At 34.0% G+C, this 20,373-nt stretch overlaps 1 protein-coding gene across 6 annotated transcripts in view; it reads left to right on the top strand.

Moving 5' to 3' along the window:
* The window catches only part of KAT6A (lysine acetyltransferase 6A), a 146,500-nt gene that overhangs the window by 103,386 nt on the left and 22,741 nt on the right, over positions 1–20,373 (top strand). For all 6 annotated transcript variants that reach the window (XM_031950763.1, XM_031950765.1, XM_031950766.1 and 3 more), the window contains 4 exons: positions 10,171–10,312; positions 16,253–16,414; positions 17,520–17,613; positions 19,590–19,821. In XM_031950763.1, the coding sequence (XP_031806623.1) occupies positions 10,171–10,312; positions 16,253–16,414; positions 17,520–17,613; positions 19,590–19,821 (630 nt within the window). The remainder of the gene's footprint in view (positions 1–10,170; positions 10,313–16,252; positions 16,415–17,519; positions 17,614–19,589; positions 19,822–20,373) is intronic.

The following is a 20,373-nucleotide window of genomic DNA, read 5'->3' as shown; positions in this document are numbered from 1 at the left end:
CAAAGAAGAGCAAGGGTGGGGCAGGGAGAGAACAGTGCATTGAAAACCCAGGGAGTTTCAAAAAAGAGACTAATCTACAGAGTCAAAGAATACAAAAACGTTGAAAATAATAATAGCATCTTAAGATTTTTGAAACATTTTACATATGTTAACTCAAGAAAGATAGGGATTGAAAAAAAGCCATTAGATTAGGAATTAAGAGATCAATTGTGACTCTGGAGAGATCAGTTTCAGTGGAATGATACTGTTGAAAGCCAGACTGTAGATTACAGCAGTTCTCAAACTTTTGTTCTCAGTATCTTCATGTTGTTAAAAAAAAAAACTTCGAGGAGCTGTTCAAAGTTTTTGTTCACATGGGTTATATTTATAGCTATTTACTATATTAGAAATAAAAAATAATTTTGAATTTGTAGACCCTCTGAAAGGGTTTCAGAGATCCCAACAATTCTTTGGACTACACTTTGAGGACTATTGCTGTAGAAAATTAAGATGAAAATGAGAGGAAAGAGTTTTGAGACACCCATTATAGAGACTTTTCAAGGAATTTAACCGTGAAATGGCTGAAAGAAATGGGGTGATAACTAAGAGGTAGGTAGATCAAATGAGAGGTTTTTGAGGATGGAAAACATGAGTATATCTGTAGGCAGCAAGGAACCAGCAGACAGGGAGAATTTGAAAATTATTAAGTGTAGAGATGATAGAGAAAGTAATTTGCTAGTGAAGACAAGATGGAATAGGATCATTTGTGCAAGGAGAGAGGGGCTATGTCTTAATGTGAGACAAGTGAAGGAGAGAATAGTGACAGAAGCCATCTCTGAATGATACAAAATGAAAAGCAGGGGACAAGAGGGACTTTTTAATGAATGGCTTTAATGTTTTGTTTTGTTTTGTTTTTTTAGCAAGATATGAGAGGTTTCTTAATTGAGAAGCTAGGGGCAGAGGAAGTTATGGAAGGTTTGGAAAAACAACTGTAGTGAATAGATTAGTGAATTGTGAAAGGATTGCCTTGCTGCAGTGAGTACCTAGTTGAATTTATGTAGTATAAATGTGTAATGAATGCGTTCAGCAGAGTTGTATTTTTTTTTTTTTTTAAATTTTATTTTCCTAGCTTTATTCGTCAGCATGTGATTTAAGAGCCAAGACAGCATGGGTAGGAGTAATTCAAGACTTGAACTTGGTCTGCCAAGATGCAAGATCATCATTAGGAAAAGAAGGCAAAGGACTCAACTAGAGAGGATAGTGTAGAATTGAACTGGTTTATCATGGGGGTCAAGGTAGGGAAAGGAGGCCAGTGCCAAATAATGGCCTGGAAAAAAATTAAGGGATAGAGGGGAGTGATGGTCACAGCACATTATTTGATGTTATTAACCCACCCTTGGTTTTTAGATAGTGTCTCTTCTTTTAGCTTTTGACACGCTGTGCTCTCCTTGTATTTCTTCCCTAATTTTTTCTTTTCTTTGCTTCTTTGATGATTCTTCTCTGAGCCATCTGCCTCTCCTCTTTCCCCCAATCCTCCTATATCTTCCCCTCCTTTTTTTTTTTTTTCTTTCAAAATTATAGTGGATATTCTCTAATATTCTCTCCTTAGGTTTCTCCCTTGGCAATCACATTTTCTCTCATGATTTTAATTATTGTCTTAATTGAGGTGACTCCCAGATTTCTATCTCATTCATTTATCCATTTGTTTGTTCAGTAAATGTTTATTCTGAATTAATTTGTGGCAAACATTGTGCTAGGCAGTAGGGATACAAAGACAAAAACAAAACGGATTCTGCCTTTCTGGTACCTTGTTTCTTAAGAATTAGCATTTATATTGGGCTTTTAAGTTTTCAGAGCATTGTACACAAATTAGCTGTTTTGATCCTTGTAGTAACCCTGAGAGGTAGATTCTATTATTATCCTCATTTTGCAGATGAGAAAATTGAGGCTGAGAAAGGTTAAGTAGCTTCCTAATGTCACTAAACTAATAAGTTTCTTAAGCAGAATTTGATCTCAAGTCTTCTAATTTCAACTTCACCTATCCATTGCATACCTGGTTACTATTGAATAGAAAACTTCCAAACTATGGCTTTCATTTTCTACAGTGTCTAGTGTAGTATCTGGCGCATAGCAGGTTCTTGATAAGTGCTTAAATATAGGAAAAAAAAAAAACCTACTTAAGTTCCACTGGTGTCACAAACTCAGCTTATTAAAAACCAGCCCTTTATCTTTACTTCAAAACTTATTCCTTCTGAATTCATTCTTTCTCTTAGTAGACCACTATTTGTTAAATTTCCTATGTTTAATTGTGGATATGATCTTTGGCCCTTTTCTTTCTTTCCCCTTTCATGTTCTTTTTAATCTGAAGCTATATCTCTGGTACCAGTCTTTTTTCTGTTTCTATTAGAACTAATATAAACCCTAATTACTACCCACCTGGATTATTGTAATAGACTTATAACTTGTCTTTGTACTTCTATTCTCGGCCAATATTAATATTTTTGTACTCATGCCAGATTAATTATTTTTCTGTATGGATCTAATCATTTCATTACTCTGTTCAGTCCTTTAATATATCTCAGTTGTCTACCGATAAAGTTTAATCATCTAAGCCTGGTTTTCAAGCTCTTCTGTAATATAGTTCTATCCTACCTTTCTAGCTTAAACCTCAGTCTTATTCTCCTTCAGACAGCAATTCTTATCCTTTTCTCTGTTATGTGAAACCTACAGACCTCAGAATAAAATAACTTACAATGCAACAACTTATCTACATTCATTCATCCTACTAATTCTAGTAATGCCTATTTAATTAAGATTTTAGAATTTCTCTCTCTCTGACTTCTTTATATTAAAACAGGTTAGTAAACTGTGGCCATCAGGCTAAATATTTGCCCTCCTATCTGTTTTTCTACAGCTCTTAAGCTGTGAATGTTTTTTTACATTTTTATTTTGTTTAAAAGTGATCTATGGACTAAACCATATTTGACCTTTGGGCCAAATTTACTTACCTCTCATCTAAAATTTAGAAAGCATTCATGATCAACCAGTAATCATGTCAGCCAGTAAACATTTATCCAGAAGCTACTATGTGTTGGACATTGTGCTAAGTGCTGGTGATACAAAAAGACCAAAGGCATTTCCTGTCCTTCAAGTAACATAGTCAAACGAGGGAGACATCAGGTAAACAAATAAGTACAAACAAGCTGTATACAGGATAAATAGGTAATAATTAAGAGAAGGAAGACATTGGAGTCATGAGAGGTTCAGGAAGGCTTTCCTTTCTAGAAGAAGAGTTGTTAGCTGGGACTTAAAGGAAGCCAGTGGATAGGGGTGAGGAGGAAGATCATTCCAGGCATGAGGAGAACAGCCTGTGAAAACATGCTAAGTTGAGAGATGGAATGTCTGGTTGATGGATCAGAAGACCCCTGTCACTAGATCAAAGAGTATATATGTTAGTAAGATATAAGAAGACTGGAAAGCTAGGATGGGGTCAGGTTATTAAGGTCTTTGGACAAAGAATTTTATGTTTTATCCAGGAGATGATAAAGAACCACTAAAGTTTATTGAATAGGGGAGTAATGGGGTAGGATTTACATTTGAAGAAAATCACTTTGGTGACTGACTAGAGGATGGATTGGAGTGGGGAGAGACTTGAGGCAGAGAAAAGACCCACCAGCGGGCTATCAGAGTGTCCAGGCAGGAGTTGATAAGGGTCTGAAACCAGGATAGGGACAGTATCAGAAAAGAATAGGGGACATAATTGAGAGATCTTACAAAGCTTAAATGGACAGATCGTAGTAACAAATTGGTTATGGAGGGAAAGAGAGAGTGAGGAGTGGAGGATGACTTCTAGGTTGTGGAGTGGGGAGACACTGGAAGGTGCGATGCTGCCTTCTGCTATAATAGAGAAGATGAGCAGGGGAAGGTTAGGGGAAAAGATAATGAATTCTGTTTTGGACATCTTAAACTAAGATGTCGACCTGACATCCATTTTGAGGTATTTGAAATGCAGTCAGAGATGTGAGTCAATAGAGAATTTAGGTAGGATAGGGAAGTTTGAAAATATAGGTAATTAAATCCATAGGAGGTGATGAGTTCACGAAATGAAGTAGTATAGAAGAAGAAGGGAAGAAATCTCAGGACAGAACCTCTGGATGTGATGTGAAAGAGGTCACAGAAGAGGAGTGGTGAGATAGGGAAACCAGGAGAAAAGGGAGTCTCAAGAAGGAGAGTGACCAGCAGTGTCAAAGGCTTCAAAGAAATAAGACAATGAGGATTGAGAAAAAGTCTCTGGGTTTAGTGATTCTTTTCCATTCATTAGATCCAGAGCTAGAAGGTGCTTTCAGAAGCACCTAGTCTAGGGAGAGATGTAGATGCAGAGTGGTGAATGACTTGCCCAAGTTCATACTATATAGTAAATAGAAGAGTCAGGATTTGAATTCAGGCCCTTTGACTCCCAGGCCAGTAATCTTTTCATGGCATAAAAGTGCCTCCCATATTTCAGTAGGCCTCAATCATCTTTCTGCTTGTTCTAAGTTAAATTCTTTCCAAGTTATTGACCAAATGTTAAGGCCTTGATGTTAATTTTTTAAAATTTATTTGCCTTTTAAAACAAAATCTAGTCCCAATAATGTGTAAAAAATTAAAGGAATTGGACTCTTTAAAAAATTCATAGAGTGGGGGCAGCTGGGTGACGCAGTGGATAGAGCATCAGTCCTGAAGTCAGGAGGACCCGAGTTCAAATCATGCCTCGGAGACTTAACACTTCCTAGCTGTGCGACCCTGGACAAGTCATTTAATCCCAATTGCCTCAGCCAAAAAAAAAAAAAATCATAGAGTAATTACTGTTGGAAAGGATGGTTACATTTCAGGGAATCCATATTAGATTAAATCAATGTGTTTCAACAAGCAACCCTCTGTCTCACTCTCAAAGGAATATGTTATTTTTTCCTCTACTCTGGAACAACTAAAATAATTAGTGAATAGCCACGATTAGAATGTGTCTTTGTTAGCCTTCAGCTCTTTTCTGCCATGTCACGTTGCTTATACAATCTAATCTCTAGTAGGAGAAATGAATAGGTTAAAGACAGCTTGGTATAAAAGAAAGAACACTAAACTTAGACCAATGACCTGGATTTGGGTCTCAAATCTGCCCGTAGTTATTTGACTCCAAATCACAATGTTTTTGAGCTATGAGCCTTAGTTTCTACATCTATAAAATGATTGGATTATACTAGATAATTCCTAACTCCTCTTCCAGTAAGTTCTGTGATTCTCTTAACATTTTTTTATATTCATTATTATTTTATATTTACATTACCATTAAGCTTTGTGAGCTAATATTCTAAGAGAGTGTACAAACAGGTAAAAAGATAAGTAAATAATTTTAAAAAGGAAAGAGTGCTAGCAATTAGGGGAATCTAGAAAGACTTCCTATAGAAGGAGATACATGAGCTATATATCTTGAAGGCTGTTAAGGATTCTGAGAGATGGAAGTGAGGGTACATCCAAGGGAAAATAGATAGCTGACAATGGAGTTTCAAGTTTAGGATAATTTTGACTGGAACAGCAATTATATGAGGGGAATAATATGCAATAAGTCTAGAAAAGTGGGTTTGCACTTGCCAGATTAAAGGGCTTTACTAGCTAAGCTCAGGAGTGTGCATTTTATTCTAAAGGCCAAGGCAGCTACTGAAAATTCTTGAACAAAGAAGTGACATGATTAGTCTTGTACTTTAGGAATATCAATTTGGCAGTTACATATTGGAAGAATACTTTGGAGAAGACTCTTGAAAGCCTGGAGTCCAGTTAGGAGGCTATTGCAATAGTACTAATTGAGAAATGATTATGCTGTGAATTAGAATGGTAGCTTTGGCAATGTACAAAAGGGGTGAGTGTGTAAAGAATGTTACAGAGATGAAATTGATAAGAGTTGGGCAACTATTTGGATATGGGAAATGAAGGGAAGGAAAGGTTGAGGTGTACAACTTAGTGTCCTCAGGAGAAATAAGGGAGAAGTTTTGAAACAAAGACAAAAAGCTTCATTTTGGACTTGGTAAGTTTGAGATGCTTAGGTAAAATCCAAGTGGAAATGTCTATTAATCCATTAGTTTTCCTGGATAGGAGTTCAGGTGATATTGGAGCAGAGATTACTACTATTCTACATACTTGTTTTGTGTACTAGGATGAGAACCCTTCCTGAGAAGCATTTCATTAGCTACTTTAGAATCAAGAGAAGCATTGCTTCCAGTCCTTAAAAGCTGAAAGCTCATACTTGTTTCCTAGGATAGGAGGGATTCATCATAGTGGTTGAACTAAGGCTGTATCACATAGGACTCCTCGGGACTACCATATCCCAAGAGTTCAGCAAAATGCTCTAGTAATCCATTTATCTTTAAGAATGACAGGAAATATTCAAACAACTCTTATTGCACAACTTATAGCAGCTGTTGGGAAATGATTTTTCAGAAACAGAAGTTTTAGTACTACATGTTACCTAATGTTTTTGTATGGTAGTATTTCTATGAACAACTACTACTACTACTGGAGAAACTGGAGTTTTTACAACTGGAAGAAGAAATCTTTTTATTTAAACCTTATAAGACATTTCTCTTTATATCAACAGCTTCCATTCCTGGAATTGGTTATAAAAAAAATGAGTATTTAATATGGGACCTAACAGGATAGAATTAAATAAGGTGACAGTACTATCTCTACTTTTTATACATAATAGCAAATCTTTTAGTTTGGTTAGACCAGGGGCTAGTAATCTTTCAAAGGAGAAGAAAAAAATTTTATAATATTTTTAGTCTTCCTTCCTCTTTCCCTTCTTCTGTCTTTTATCTTTCTGCTTTTCTTTCAGTTGGTGTTAGGAATTTTGCATCATTTGGATCTGTAAGATTATGTGTTTTTAATTTATACAGATTAGTTCAGTAACTTAATAATAATTTACAGCCATCAAAAAGTACTTGTTATAATAAGCATATATGTGAGCCAGGAACTGGAAAGAGGTCCTGAATTTAAATGCTGCATTTTCCAATGCAAATTATACTGTAGACCAATAATGTATCAAAATTTTTTACCATGGACTGTGTTGCTTTTTGAAGCTTTGTTGTGGCAGCTCATGGGAGCTACCATTGAGAAAGAAAGGAGTAAAAGGAAAAAGAGAGAAAGTGTTTTATAGGTTTTGGTTTTTTGTTTTGTTTTAAGTTTATAAATTTTAAGAACCAAATACTTTTGATAGTAAAAATTTTGTGGACCAGTTAGTAACAAATTGATTTTTGGATTGCGTTGTCACTGAAGCTTTTAAAAGAAAGAAAATCTATTACATATCTTAGGAAGTCAGTATTATTATTATTATTACTTTGTAACTTTGTAGTTAGAATAAAATAATTAGTTGCTATTAAAATTTAGACAACTTATTTGACTCACTTATTATTTTTATTCCCTTCACAAACACAATGCAGTAAAAAGAAAAAAAATTTTTTTGAAGTGAAACATTTGCTTATTACGAGTTGCAACATTTTATACTGAAGAAGTGAAATCATCTCTTGAGAATTACTTCTGAGCCTTCAACACGGTTAGATGAGTTAAAATTGTACATTGAGGTTTTACTGATAGTGAATTGAGCTAGAGTACAAAAATAAAAGGTATGTTTTATCCATTTTGATAGTCATCATGAGGATATTATTCCCTTTGTAGGTTTCACCTTTCCTAGTGAGAAAAACTTATTTCTAACTCCAGCAAGGCTCATTGGCAGTTATAAGATATTTATCAGTCAATTAATGGAACTACTGGACCACTTTAAATGCCTAGATTTATGGATGATTTCTTTAAGCAGCTAGGTTAGGAAAGTTTGTAGTGAGGAAGAGATAAGTTATTTATCTTTCTATGTTCTTATTTAGAAAGCAAGCAGTGAATTTTGAGGTAGCATACAAGGGAAATAGAACAAAGTAGCTTAGAAAAAACTTGGTGTCTGCTACATAGTTTTACCAATGTTAATTAAAAGGTTATTTTAAAGCTTTATTTTGATAAGATTTGTGCAAATATTAGAAACTATATTAACTTGTCTAAAACGAGGAATACTTAGAAAACATATGTTGTACTCAGAAATGCCAAATGATAGCAACTTTTCAAACTTAAAATGAATGCCTGGTTTAAAAAAAAAATTAAGACTACAGCTCAAACATCACAGAAAAAGAAATGTAAAATAATAATAATGCCAGTTTAGAGATTTTAATGTTGAACATCTTAGACAATTGGATGTAAATTTAATGAAGAAAGATAGAAATTATTTAAAGGTGTAAAAGGCATTCAACAGTAATTAATGAAAATAATAATAAGGCAGAATGATAACAGGAGCAATCACTTAAGATAGTAAGAGTCTAGATTGGACCAAGAATCTTTTTTTTTTTTAAATGAATATCTAAAAGATCACTACAAATAATGTATTTGTAACAAGATATGATTTTATTATTTTAAAGAACATTCATTAATATTGGGGACAAAGAAAGTATTAAAACCTTAGAAAAAACCTAACATTAAAAAACAGATGTCTTCTACATGAGCACATTCTTTAAATCAAAAACTTTTTCTAATGTGCTACTTGAAGTTTATTTATAGTTTTTATTGTGTATGCTTAACATTTTTACATCATGTTTACTACTAGGAAGATCTGGGTTCAAGTCCTGGCTTTCTGACCCTGGAAAAGTCACTTACCTCTTATGCTGTAGGCCACTTACTCTTTTAGTGTATAAAATTGCAGAGAAAGTGTTAACCTATGTCAATAGATTTCCTCATTCAGCATTTTCCTATGCTAGTGAAATCAGAAGCCCAGTCCTGTCCCTATTCCTTTTATTATTATTTTCATACTACTAATGTATGTAACCAGGTCCTTTTTTTCTTAGATGGTGAAAATGTTTTTTGAGCTAGCAATTAAAAACCAAAAAATTTGCTGTATGCTATTTTATCTTGATTATATTATGTATCAGCTTGTTATATTATGATTTCATAAATTTAATTTAGAATGAATAATTGATTATATTTTCTTTTTTTGAAGAGAAATGATGAACCCTGAGTTTTAGAGTCCAGGATAGAATAAAAACTAACTCTGTATTCAAAATATGTGGAGTCTATTCTTTTTTTATACTCCATTAAAGCCTTATTCCAGTGTTTCATCTTGTATGAAGGTGACACACCAAGTTCTCAAAAGCCATGCCACTGGAGTTCAATGCCTGAAAGGACTTTGATTATGGGTCTGACAATGGATGGCACATCTGTCATCAGAAGACCAGACTAAGTTTGGAGAGCCTTATTACCAGAATGTTGGCTACCAGGTGATATATTTTTTTGGCCTTGGCTTAGTCAGAAAAACTGGGTTCTGGTCCTGGCTTTATTGATAACTAGTAGTGTGGCCTTAGGCAAGTCATTCTTTGTGCCTCAGTTTACTCATCTTTAAAATTAGAGGAGTAGACTAAATGATTCTTTTAAAGTCCCTCTCAGATACATAAATTCTGGGATCCTTTGATTTGTAAAACATGGTTAGGAACATTTTTACCAGAAAAAGTTGTATATATCTTATGATAGCTAGGAGTATGTCAATGAAATATTTTGATCCTTTCATCATAGAACCAAACTAAAACACAGTTGAAGAATCATTTAATTCAACTCCCATGTTTTCAAGAGGAGGGAACTGAGCTTCAGAAAGGTTAAGTGACTTGCCTAAGGTTAAAGAACTGCTTACTGTCAGACCTTGGACTCAAACCCAGGTCTTCTGACTCCCAAGTCTAGTCCGTTTTCCAATGTGCCATGCTGGTTCTAACCTATTCCTTTCTATTGTTAGATAATAGGTTGTATATTCAGCATGGTCTGGTAGAAAGAGCACAGAACTAAGAAACTTGGGTTCTAATCCTGCTTCTGCCACTAATTAATTAGCTGTATGTGATTGTAGCCAAGCCATTTAATTTTTCTTGGCTTTAGTTTCCTTATCTTTCAAATGGGGATGATGATACAAACTGGTCCTTGCTTTATGAGGGTAGTTATGAGGCTCAGATGAGATAATCAATGTGGGGGTGGGGGTAAGCTTTTGAAAGCTTTAAAAGACCCTGTAAAAATAAGGTGGTAGTACTTGTTATTATTATTTAGTGTGGCCCAGATCAATCAAAAGCCCCATTTTTTCATCTTTATTTACAGGCTGCCTAAGTTGTACCTTTGTGAATTTTGTCTAAAGTATATGAAAAGTAGAACTATTCTACAACAGCACATGAAGAAATGTGGTTGGTTCCACCCTCCTGCTAATGAGATTTACAGAAAGAATAATATCTCTGTCTTTGAGGTAAGGTATACATTTTTAGTGGTTGTTCTCTGTTTAATTTTTAAATTGTAGTGATTTTTTTTTTTTTTTTGTAGTATTCAACTCTGTATTCTGGTCATTCTTTAGATCTTTAGAAACTTGATTAATCTTATTGTGACATACATACATCAAAGAGGACAGTAGTGTGAAGAGTGAACATAATTCTACCAATCCTGAATAGACTTAGGCTATAGTATTATTTAAAATGAGACATCATTCATTGCTTTTAATTAACTAGCCTTGTGATTTTTCTGAGTGCATGCTGTTATTATGATAGGCATTGTGTCTATGACATTATGATTATATTTCTTTCTGTATGCCCCTTTTCTATTCAATTTAAGATATACTATTGTCCATCTGTCTCTATCTTGTGCCTAAAAATGAAGTACTATAGAAGACAGGTTCTCTCTCCTTAAATAAGCCATATAGATAAATAAACACATAAAACAACTAGTTAACAATGTAAGATATTAAGAGCCCAACTGAGCAGTGCATTTAAGTGCCAGAGAAATTTAAAGTCAGAAGAAATAATGCTAATTTGAGCTGGAGTAAAACAGTGTAGTATCTTTTACTGTTGTGTATGCAATAGGCACAATAAATTTTTGTTGCACGAGTGAATCCTATGTCATCAGTACATGAATCACTGCTGGGTTAAAAGACAATTCTTTACTCTGTAATTTTTTGAGCAGGAGTCCCCAGAAAGCTAATAGTGACCAACTATTGACTGTAAAACTTGACATAGTCACTGAAAGCTTAGTAAATGCCATTCATTTCTTCTTTTGTCTCTCTCCTCTTGTTTCCCTCTGTTAAAATTCTGATAAGGATTAGGCAAGGTACTTGGTGTGGTGCTGGTTTCTGGCTATGCTACATCCTTATACTTTCTTTTTTTTCCCCCACTCTTAAGTTGTCAGCATATTTCCCAACTTCTCTCCTTTCACTGCCTGAAATCTGGTTTTCCCCTGAGCCACGTTTTTTGGCTGGCTTCTTTAATGCTGGCTGTTTCCCTTCTTATTTCAGAGGACTTAGGAGAAGTTACCTTTTACTCCCTCATTACCTGTTCGTACTTTTGCTTTACTGTTGTATTTTAACATATCTCTTTTGAAGTTTATTCCATCTTACTATTACTTCCCTTTCTGTCATTTTCATTGACCAGTTTTATGCTCATGCCATCACCTCATCTTCCCTGTCATCATCCTGAGACTGCATATTGACTATGTTATTTTCACACTTTCTTGAAATTTTTAACTTCCTTAATTTCTTCTTCAGCTTTATATCAACCACTAACTTGAGTGGGCATACCTTCAATCCCAATGTCAATTGAAAGTACTCAGCTTCTATGTCCTAAAATTTGGGATTCTATTTGACCATAGTCCTTTGTCTTTCTAAGCATCCCTTTTCTCTTTATTATTGTTGCACTTATTCTTGACCTCCATTATGACCTTTGGTCTTTGAATTTCCTATATCTTCTAGTCTATCAACCCTATTCTGCCTTTCATTCCTACTGGTTTTGATCCTTCTAGTCAGCCAATTTAGTAATCTAATGAGATAACATTTGTAAAGTGCTTATTAGCACAGTATTTTACACATGCTATATATAAATGCTTATTCCTTTTCATCCTCTCCTAATACTTTCTCTACCATTGTCTTTCAGAATCTTCTGATACTCTGCCATCCCAGTCAGTAGTTTCTTCCATATACCTTTCCTTCTCATATTTTTGACCTGCTGTAAGCTGCTAAGAATATCACCAAAATGATGTTTACCACAAGTTATGCTATTATCAGCTTAGCCCTTGCTGCTGCAATCCTTTAACTCATTTTAATTTATACTCTTCTATTAATTATATGCAACATTGACTTCTCCATCCCTTTCCTTAAGTCCCAAATATATACTCTCTTCTTTACTCTCAGCAAATGACATTACAGTCCCTCTGACTTTATTGAGAATATTGACATCATTGGACTTGAAATCTGAGTTTTTGTATATTCATCCTAACTACTCAGTGCTCTAATATAGTTTCGGAGGAAATGGTGATTCTTCTTTTTGCTGAAGATATACCCTAAATATACTGTCATGATTTCCTTTGTGACCTTATTTCATCAAATAATCTCCCTTTCATTTTCCCTCTTCTCTCTCCCTTTTTCCCTCCCTTTTCCTCTCTTTCTTTCTGTCCCTCTCTCCCTTTTCCCCTTTCTTCTTCCCTCTTTCCCTTCACCTTCCTTTCTGCTTTCTTTTCCTGCCTCTCCTCTGGCTTTGTCTCCCTCCGGTTTCTCTACTGTCTGCTTCTTCCTTCAGCTTACAAATATACCTACCCTAGTTTAGTCTGTAGAAAAGGGCCTAGAACTATGCTTTTCTTAGTATTGGGAACTCCTGGATGAGGAAATTCTGCTAATAAAGGGTGACAACTTCTCTTCAGCTTTCACTAATGTACTAAGAGTTTAAATGCTCCCATGTCACACAGCAGGTATGTCAGAGGCAGGTCTTGAACCAAAATTTTCTCTGCTTTGAAGTTGACTCAACATTATTTTATCCTGCCTCTTAATTTAAACTTTCTGTCCTTAAGAAAACCTTTCCTTGGCTCTGCTACACCCTCAAACTATCTTTCTTCTTTTTCTTCTTCACTATCAGATTTTTAGGAAGAATAAACTACATATACCACCTTTACTTCCTTACTACTACTTCACTTATCATCTTATGATCTGGCTTCCATCCTTAGTACTATATTAAAATGTCTTTATTAAGGCCCCTAATGATCTCTTCTCTTCTTACCTCCCTTTGCATCATTTAACACTGTTTCACTATCTCTTCTTTGGGCTTTTGAAGTACTGTCTTTTCTTGGTTTTCCTACTTCTCTGACTATTCCTCTTTTGTTTCTGATAACTCACCAACATTTCATTCCTTAAACATGGATATTTCCCAGAAGTCTAACCTTCATACTTTCCTCTTTCTATATTTTTTCCTTCAGTGATCTTAGCCATTTTCATGCTTTTAGTAATTACCTCTGTGCAGACTATTCTCTTAAGTTTTATATTTGTACTCCCCAGCCTCTTTCTAGATCTCCTGTTTCATATCTTCAAGTACTCATTGTACATTTGTTTTAATGACATCTCAAACTAATCAAAACTAGAACTGAATCATTTCCTTATGCTATACCCCATCTCCCCTCCCCCTCCCCCCAAAAAGTAAAGAATACAAAAGAGAACTTATTCCTCTCTCTAACTTTCTGTCTGATGACATCTGACCATCATCTTAGTCATTTAGGCATGTAGTCTAGCAGTTATTTTGGTAATCTCAATATCCAATTGCTTAATTTTGTTAATTCCACCTATATAATATCTCAGATTTTTCCTTACAAGCAACTCCACTATAACACCCTTATTCAGGCTTTTTTTTTTTTTTTTTTTTTTTTTAATCTGCACTGTTGTAATAGCTTCTTAACTCCTTGTGTGGTTTCTGGTAATTCCTTTTCAGTCTAATCTACTCTTTATAGTATTTGCCTGTGTACTCTTGCTAGTCTGCTTATAGTATATTTATGATAATCACTCTTCTACCCTAAAAGCTTTAGTGACTCATTCTTGGATACTACAATTAAAATACAACTAGATGACTAAAATCATTAAAATCTGAGTAAAATATTAAAATGATCCTGCATTTCAGGGCTCTTTGTAATCAGATACTTTTTATTTTAACCTCTCTAGTTTTAGATTACTGTTCGTTATTATCATTATAATTAGCATTTCTATAACCCTTTTAAGGTTTACAAAGCATTTTACAGATATTATTTCATTTTGTCATCACAACTGTAGTAGGTAGATATTATTAATCCCATTTTACTGATGAGGAAATTGAGGCAGAGATAAGTAGAATTTCCCAACAACTCTGATCTCTCCCTTCAACCTATCCCTCTACCCTGTTCATGAAAGTCATCTCTCCTTCAGATTTTTCATACCATTCCCACTGCCTGGGCCATTCCTTTGCATTCATTCATACCCCCTAAATATTTGCATATCTATCCTTCTACCTCTTCGCATTAAATTATAAATTCCTTAAGGGAAACATTAACTTAGTATCTAATGATTTTGGATGGTTAATTATGGTGAAGCAAAAAGTAATTTAAATTAGTCCTTGAAATTAGAAACAACTATAAAGTGCTGTCACAAATGATGATCCCAGAATTTTTTAATAATGTAACATAAGTAGACTTGCATAGCTAGAAAGTAGACTTGAAACTAGGTCTTTCTTCTTTATAAATCCATGTTTATTTTCTGAATATCAAGGGCATTTTGCAGTTATTCTCAAGACTAGATTTATCTTTTAATCTTATTTGATTCAAAAGCTGATTAAAAACTCTAAAACCACTAATTAATATTTCATTTTATTGTATCAAACTTTTGACATGGCTTTCCACAAAGATGAGGCCCTTATAGCTTAGATCTTACTCTTTATTAAATATCAGAACAGTACTAAATTCTAAAAACTCATCAACATCTCAATATCAATTATTTACAATGTTTCCCTCCCTCCCCCCCTTTTTTAAAGGTGGTTAAGTGAGGCAGCATGGCCTAATACTTTGGAGGCTGATCTTTGAGTTGGGAACATCTTAGTTTAATTCCTACCTCTAATACTGAATGTATGACCATGGGCAAATCACTTAATTTCTCAGTATTCCCAGGGAGCTCTTTTAAGATTATTACTCATAGATAGGTTAATGTGCATTGGAGGAATACACACAAATCCACCTTTCATTACTCCTTAATCTCTTATACCCCCTAATACTACTCGGGACAATATATTTTGATGAAACAGATAGGGATTTATGAATTCAGGCAATGGACAGAATTTCTCTAATAGATATAGCCATGTCAACAAGAAGTTTGTATTAATATGCATGTTGATTAAGAAATAGGAATAGCTTTCTTTTTAAAAGGAAAGTGCTATTGCAGAAACACAATTCTACTAATATATTTTTATTAGGATTAAACCAGTCAGTCCATTTTTGCTGGACAACTAATAGAAAATTGAATTTGCTTGTAAAGAATTACCTATTCATCAATTTTCAGAAGTAATTGCTTCTCACTTTTACAAGGTGAGAAATGTTGAATAAATGAATGAGATTGCACATAATAAGTCCATTAGAAGAAACATGGAAATCCCTCTTTTAAAGGGAAAAAACAGATTCATATAACTTTGGTTTTAAATTTTGCCAACCCATCCTTTTCTTTAAATGATCCCATAGCTCAGCTTATACCTATCTTTTGAAGAGTAACAGCCAATATTTCTCATATCTATATGCCAAGGTATTGAGAGAAATCAAATCTTAGTAGCTATTAGGAAAAAGGAAATGTGAAAACCAACAAGATACCCTCTGCTTCTACTCTTAATCACTCTAGTTCGAAGAGAGATCTTGCTTGGCTGATTGCTCTCTCGGGTGCTTTAGCCCAGCAACAGGGACTTCAGCGTTCCTCCTTTTAAAACTGTAACAGTGTTATTGGAACCATCAACAATGGAGGGCATTTTAGTATCCCTGGCTATTAGGATACATCATTCTAAAAAGTATTGTGATAGGTGTAAAAAAATGTATAAATTAAATTTTTGTCAGTCTTTTTAATGCACTAAGGAAGTTTATTCAGTGAATCAAAGAACATGGTGGGTATACCCTTTTGTATACTTTTGTATACAAAGAATACTTTTGTAAGTTTGGCTGATTTGTGAAGCAAACTTTTATTTTGTTAAGTTCAATTTTTTTGCATTTTGGGGATCACTCTAGGTTCTAGAAATATCTTCATTATTATAATCTTAAACAGTAGCTGAATTGTAAAATACTTATACCTAATTCTGTGACTTCTGTAGGAAAAGTTTCTAAGGAACCATGTTAACCTAATTTGTCTTTTTTTGTTTGTTTGTTTGTTTGTTTTTCTCTCTAGGTTGATGGAAATGTCAGTACAATTTACTGTCAAAACTTGTGCCTATTGGCAAAGCTGTTTCTTGACCACAAGACACTCTATTATGATGTGGAACCATTTCTTTTCTATGTGTTAACACAGAATGATGTCAAAGGTTGCCATCTTGTTGGCTACTTCTCTAAGGTAAGTACTTCAGAATGAAAGTATTATGGGCACTGAAAATATATAAATTCACATGGGAGACATGGAGGTGTACTTACTTCCAGTTTTTTCCAGTAGAAAATCAGGGTTATGGTATTCTCTGGCTACCATCTGAGTTTTAGAATCTAGATTTTATGTAAAAAGAATTCAGAAACTCAGAGCATGAAGCTGCTTAGTAACATTGAACAGAATGTATTCTCTTAGGGACCTAAACTACAGTTACCACTCAAGGGGAAAGGTTTTTAAACGACTTTTTATTCTCTTGGGTGGTGATGGATAGAACTTCTTGTGAAGTAAACACAATCATTACCCACCATGTTCTGTGAATTTATTTCTAGTTTTCGTCATCTCTTCCTGATAGGCATTTTTGGTTCTTTTAATCTAGCAAGTACTTCATGGAACCTTAGCTTACCATGATTATTTCAGTAAAGAAGCCAGATTTACACAAAAGTTTTCACTTTACCTCGCCTTTCTATTCTAACTGCAGCATTGTTTAATTTTATTTGAAGCAGACCTTATTGAAAATCCTGATTTACAAGACAGATTGTTTAGGGTGTTATGATCAGTTTTACAGAACAATTTACCATAAGATTCTTATAAATTGTAAAGATTCTTAATACAAATATGATTTAAAATATAATTTGACTATTTGCAGCTTCTTAGGTACACACGAAGATGGGTTTGTCTGCCTTTTCTTTTAAGCTACACAGCATTAGAGTAGGATTAGAAGAGAAGTCTCAGACCTATGAACTTTACATGCTTATTCTTTCATTTCCAAAAAGGCTTATAGTCTTTTAGCAATTGTGTTTCCATGAAATTGGTAAAATTCCTACACTGAACTTTGCCAGTGACAGAGTTTCTGAGTTGTTGAAAGTTTTAGGTGTTGCCATTTTTTTTTTTCTTAGAGTTAATGCTTTATGGTTATTGTCCTGTTTTTCCACGTGAGGTATTTCTCTTTGCTATTCACAGAAGGCTGTGACTTTTACTGTTAGCTTTTGTTTCATGATAATTAAACCTGCTGTTCAGTATTACTAGTCTGTTGTTTTTAAATTTTGTTTCTCTCTCTCTCTTTTTTTTTGACCACCAGGAAAAGCACTGCCAACAGAAGTACAATGTTTCCTGCATAATGATTCTTCCACAGTACCAGCGCAAGGGTTATGGCAGGTTCCTCATTGACTTCAGTAAGGAACATATCAAAATGTCCATCATTTCTTTACAGAGGGGTTATTATTTTAAAGTTAATTATGAAACATAAAATTGTATTTGTTGTCGATGCCTTTTGACATATTCACGTGTGGAACTTTACTGCTCTGAATCCTTTGCACAGAACCACTAATATTTTTCTTTTTGGTTAGAAATTAAGTATTTTAAAATAATAATGTCATATGTCAATTGTATCTCCTATAAAAATGACTTGGATGAGGAATTATGGAGTTCATATGGAACTTAATTTCACATAGTTTTTCTTTCTAAAATAAATATTTAAACTACATCACATGAGTGCCAAAAGTAGTGCCAGTAACAGAACTATAGGGCTCAAAGACTTGCTGATTTTACATTTACCAAAGTTCCATGGTACTTTGGGAAATGTTGCATGCCTATTAGGATTGTTGTTATTGTTGTTAAAATGTTCTGCCACATGGGGAAAATACATACTAACTTAATCATTTGTGAAATTTTAAATTTTAATTCAAAGAAACTAAAACTGCAGATTAATGCTATGAAGCCATGTTATTTATAAAGATATAATGTTAGCTCAAATATAGTAATAAAATTTCATGAAATTGTTGTAATAGTTAAAAAGTATACAGAGGTTTGCTTTGAGGTTTATATTTATTTTAAAAGAAAGCATGTTAAGTTTGGAGAAATATTCAGAAAATGTCATTCTAGACTGGTAGTATTCTGACTTATATGGCCTGAGTGATTATGTCAGAATAATAAAGTAACCAGAGCTGAGTGATTTATCTTCATGGGCTAAGTTGGCAGTGTCCCATACATGGAATATATTCAATAAATATTTATTGAATTGAAAGACCACTTCATACATTTATGCGAACCTTTTGTTATAATAGTAGTATAATCATATGATGATGAAAAGATACAACTAGTATAATTAGGTAGTGAATAAATGTAATTTGTAAAGACTAGAAGCAAATAGGAAAAAGCAATGAAGAAAATGTACTAGTAAAAAACTTAGTGACTTAAGGTGATATAGCTTTAGTGGTATAAAAAATAACCTGTAAATGTAAACAGGGCTTTAAGATGTAGGAGGTTGACAGTAAAAGATACGCAGTTTAGAAATCTCTTTGGAAGTTGTTCAGTTCATGTTAGACTTGGCCAATAATCTGGTCTAATTCTTATATTTTGTAGATGAGAAAACTGGATAAACTATATTAAAACAAAATCAGCAAACCCCAGACAACTCAGAAATCACTGATTTACTGTCCCCCCCAAAAAACCTTCTCTTACTATCTTTGGAGACTCAAGTGGTTAGTAGCCCAAGTGTAATTGAACCAGATGATTTTTTAGTTCTAAATGATCATCCTCTGATTCTGAATCTTCTAAATACTTCTCTTCCACTCTCTGTTCACACTGGTAAAATCTGTTGTACTGTCCTTTCCTGGCTAGCAGGGATATAAGATGATGAGTCATTAATTGTTTCACTTTCCCTCTGTGTAAAGTGGAGATAACACTTATCATCTCCTTAATTCATAGGAACAATGTAATCTTGATAAAGAGATTGCAAAGTTTTTAAAGTATTTTTTTCTTCTTTTGTAATTTAAAACTAGCAACTATTGCCATCTAGTGGTCCTAGTGTATACTTTGCCCAATGACACAGGCAAATTTAAATGGCTTATTTGCCATCCTCATAGCATTTGAAAGCAGGATAGAAGCTTGACAATCATTTGGTTCTAGTATAACTTCAAAAACATACCAAAAAGCTTGTTAATTCAGTCTTTTAATAAAATGTCCCATTTTCTAAAAACGATTACTTAAGAATAATACAGAATATTTTAAACAATGCTCACAGCAAGTTACTTTACATTAAAAAATGACTCACTTTTAGGACACTATTGAATATAGTGCCTGGTGATTAATATAGGTTCAATAACTGATGGACTAATTCTCATAAATTTGATTTTTTTTTTTTTTAAAGGTTATTTGTTGTCAAAGCGTGAAGGTCAAGCTGGATCTCCAGAGAAACCATTATCTGATTTAGGGCGTCTTTCCTATATGGCTTATTGGAAAAGTGTAATATTGGAGTGCCTTTATCACCAAAATGACAAGCAAATTAGCATTAAAAAATTAAGCAAATTGACTGGAATCTGCCCTCAAGACATTACTTCCACACTCCATCACCTACGAATGCTGGACTTCCGTAGTGACCAGTGAGTATACTATTTTCCTTCAGTTAGGGCTATGGTCATCATTAATGATATGTTCAGTGCTCTTACTAAATTCATTCAACTACTTTACCAAAATTTGCTCTTGAAGGGCATTAATGACCTCTTTACCAAAAACCTGGTGGCTTTTCTCAACCTCTGTTCTTGACTTTTAAGGAACGTGATGCTGATCGCCCTTGTTTTCCTTAAAAGTCTTTCTGGGCTTCTGAACCCTGGGTTTTCTTTGTTTTGCTCTTAGTATTGGAAAGAAGTCTGGAAGAGAGAAGACCTAGAGTTGAATCTTGTTTTTGCTATCTGTTCCTTTTGTAACCTTGGATAATTTGCTTTACCTCTTTGGCCCTCAGTTTCTTCATCTGTAAAAATGAGTAAGGGGAGGTGGTAACATGTAGAGTCCCTTCTAGTTCTAAAACTAAGATTTTATATTTCTCTAAATTGCTAGGTCTTTGCTTTTTCCCCAAAGTATAACTTTGTTGTTGTTGTTCCCTTCTCTCTTTACATTTCTCTTTACATTTTCAGACAACAGAACCATTTAAAACA

The sequence above is a fragment of the Sarcophilus harrisii genome, chromosome 2 (genome assembly GCF_902635505.1).
Source record: "Sarcophilus harrisii chromosome 2, mSarHar1.11, whole genome shotgun sequence".
Classification (NCBI taxonomy): Eukaryota; Metazoa; Chordata; class Mammalia; order Dasyuromorphia; family Dasyuridae; genus Sarcophilus; species Sarcophilus harrisii.
Note: the sequence above shows the minus strand (reverse complement) of the source record. Positions and strands in the feature narration are given on the sequence as shown.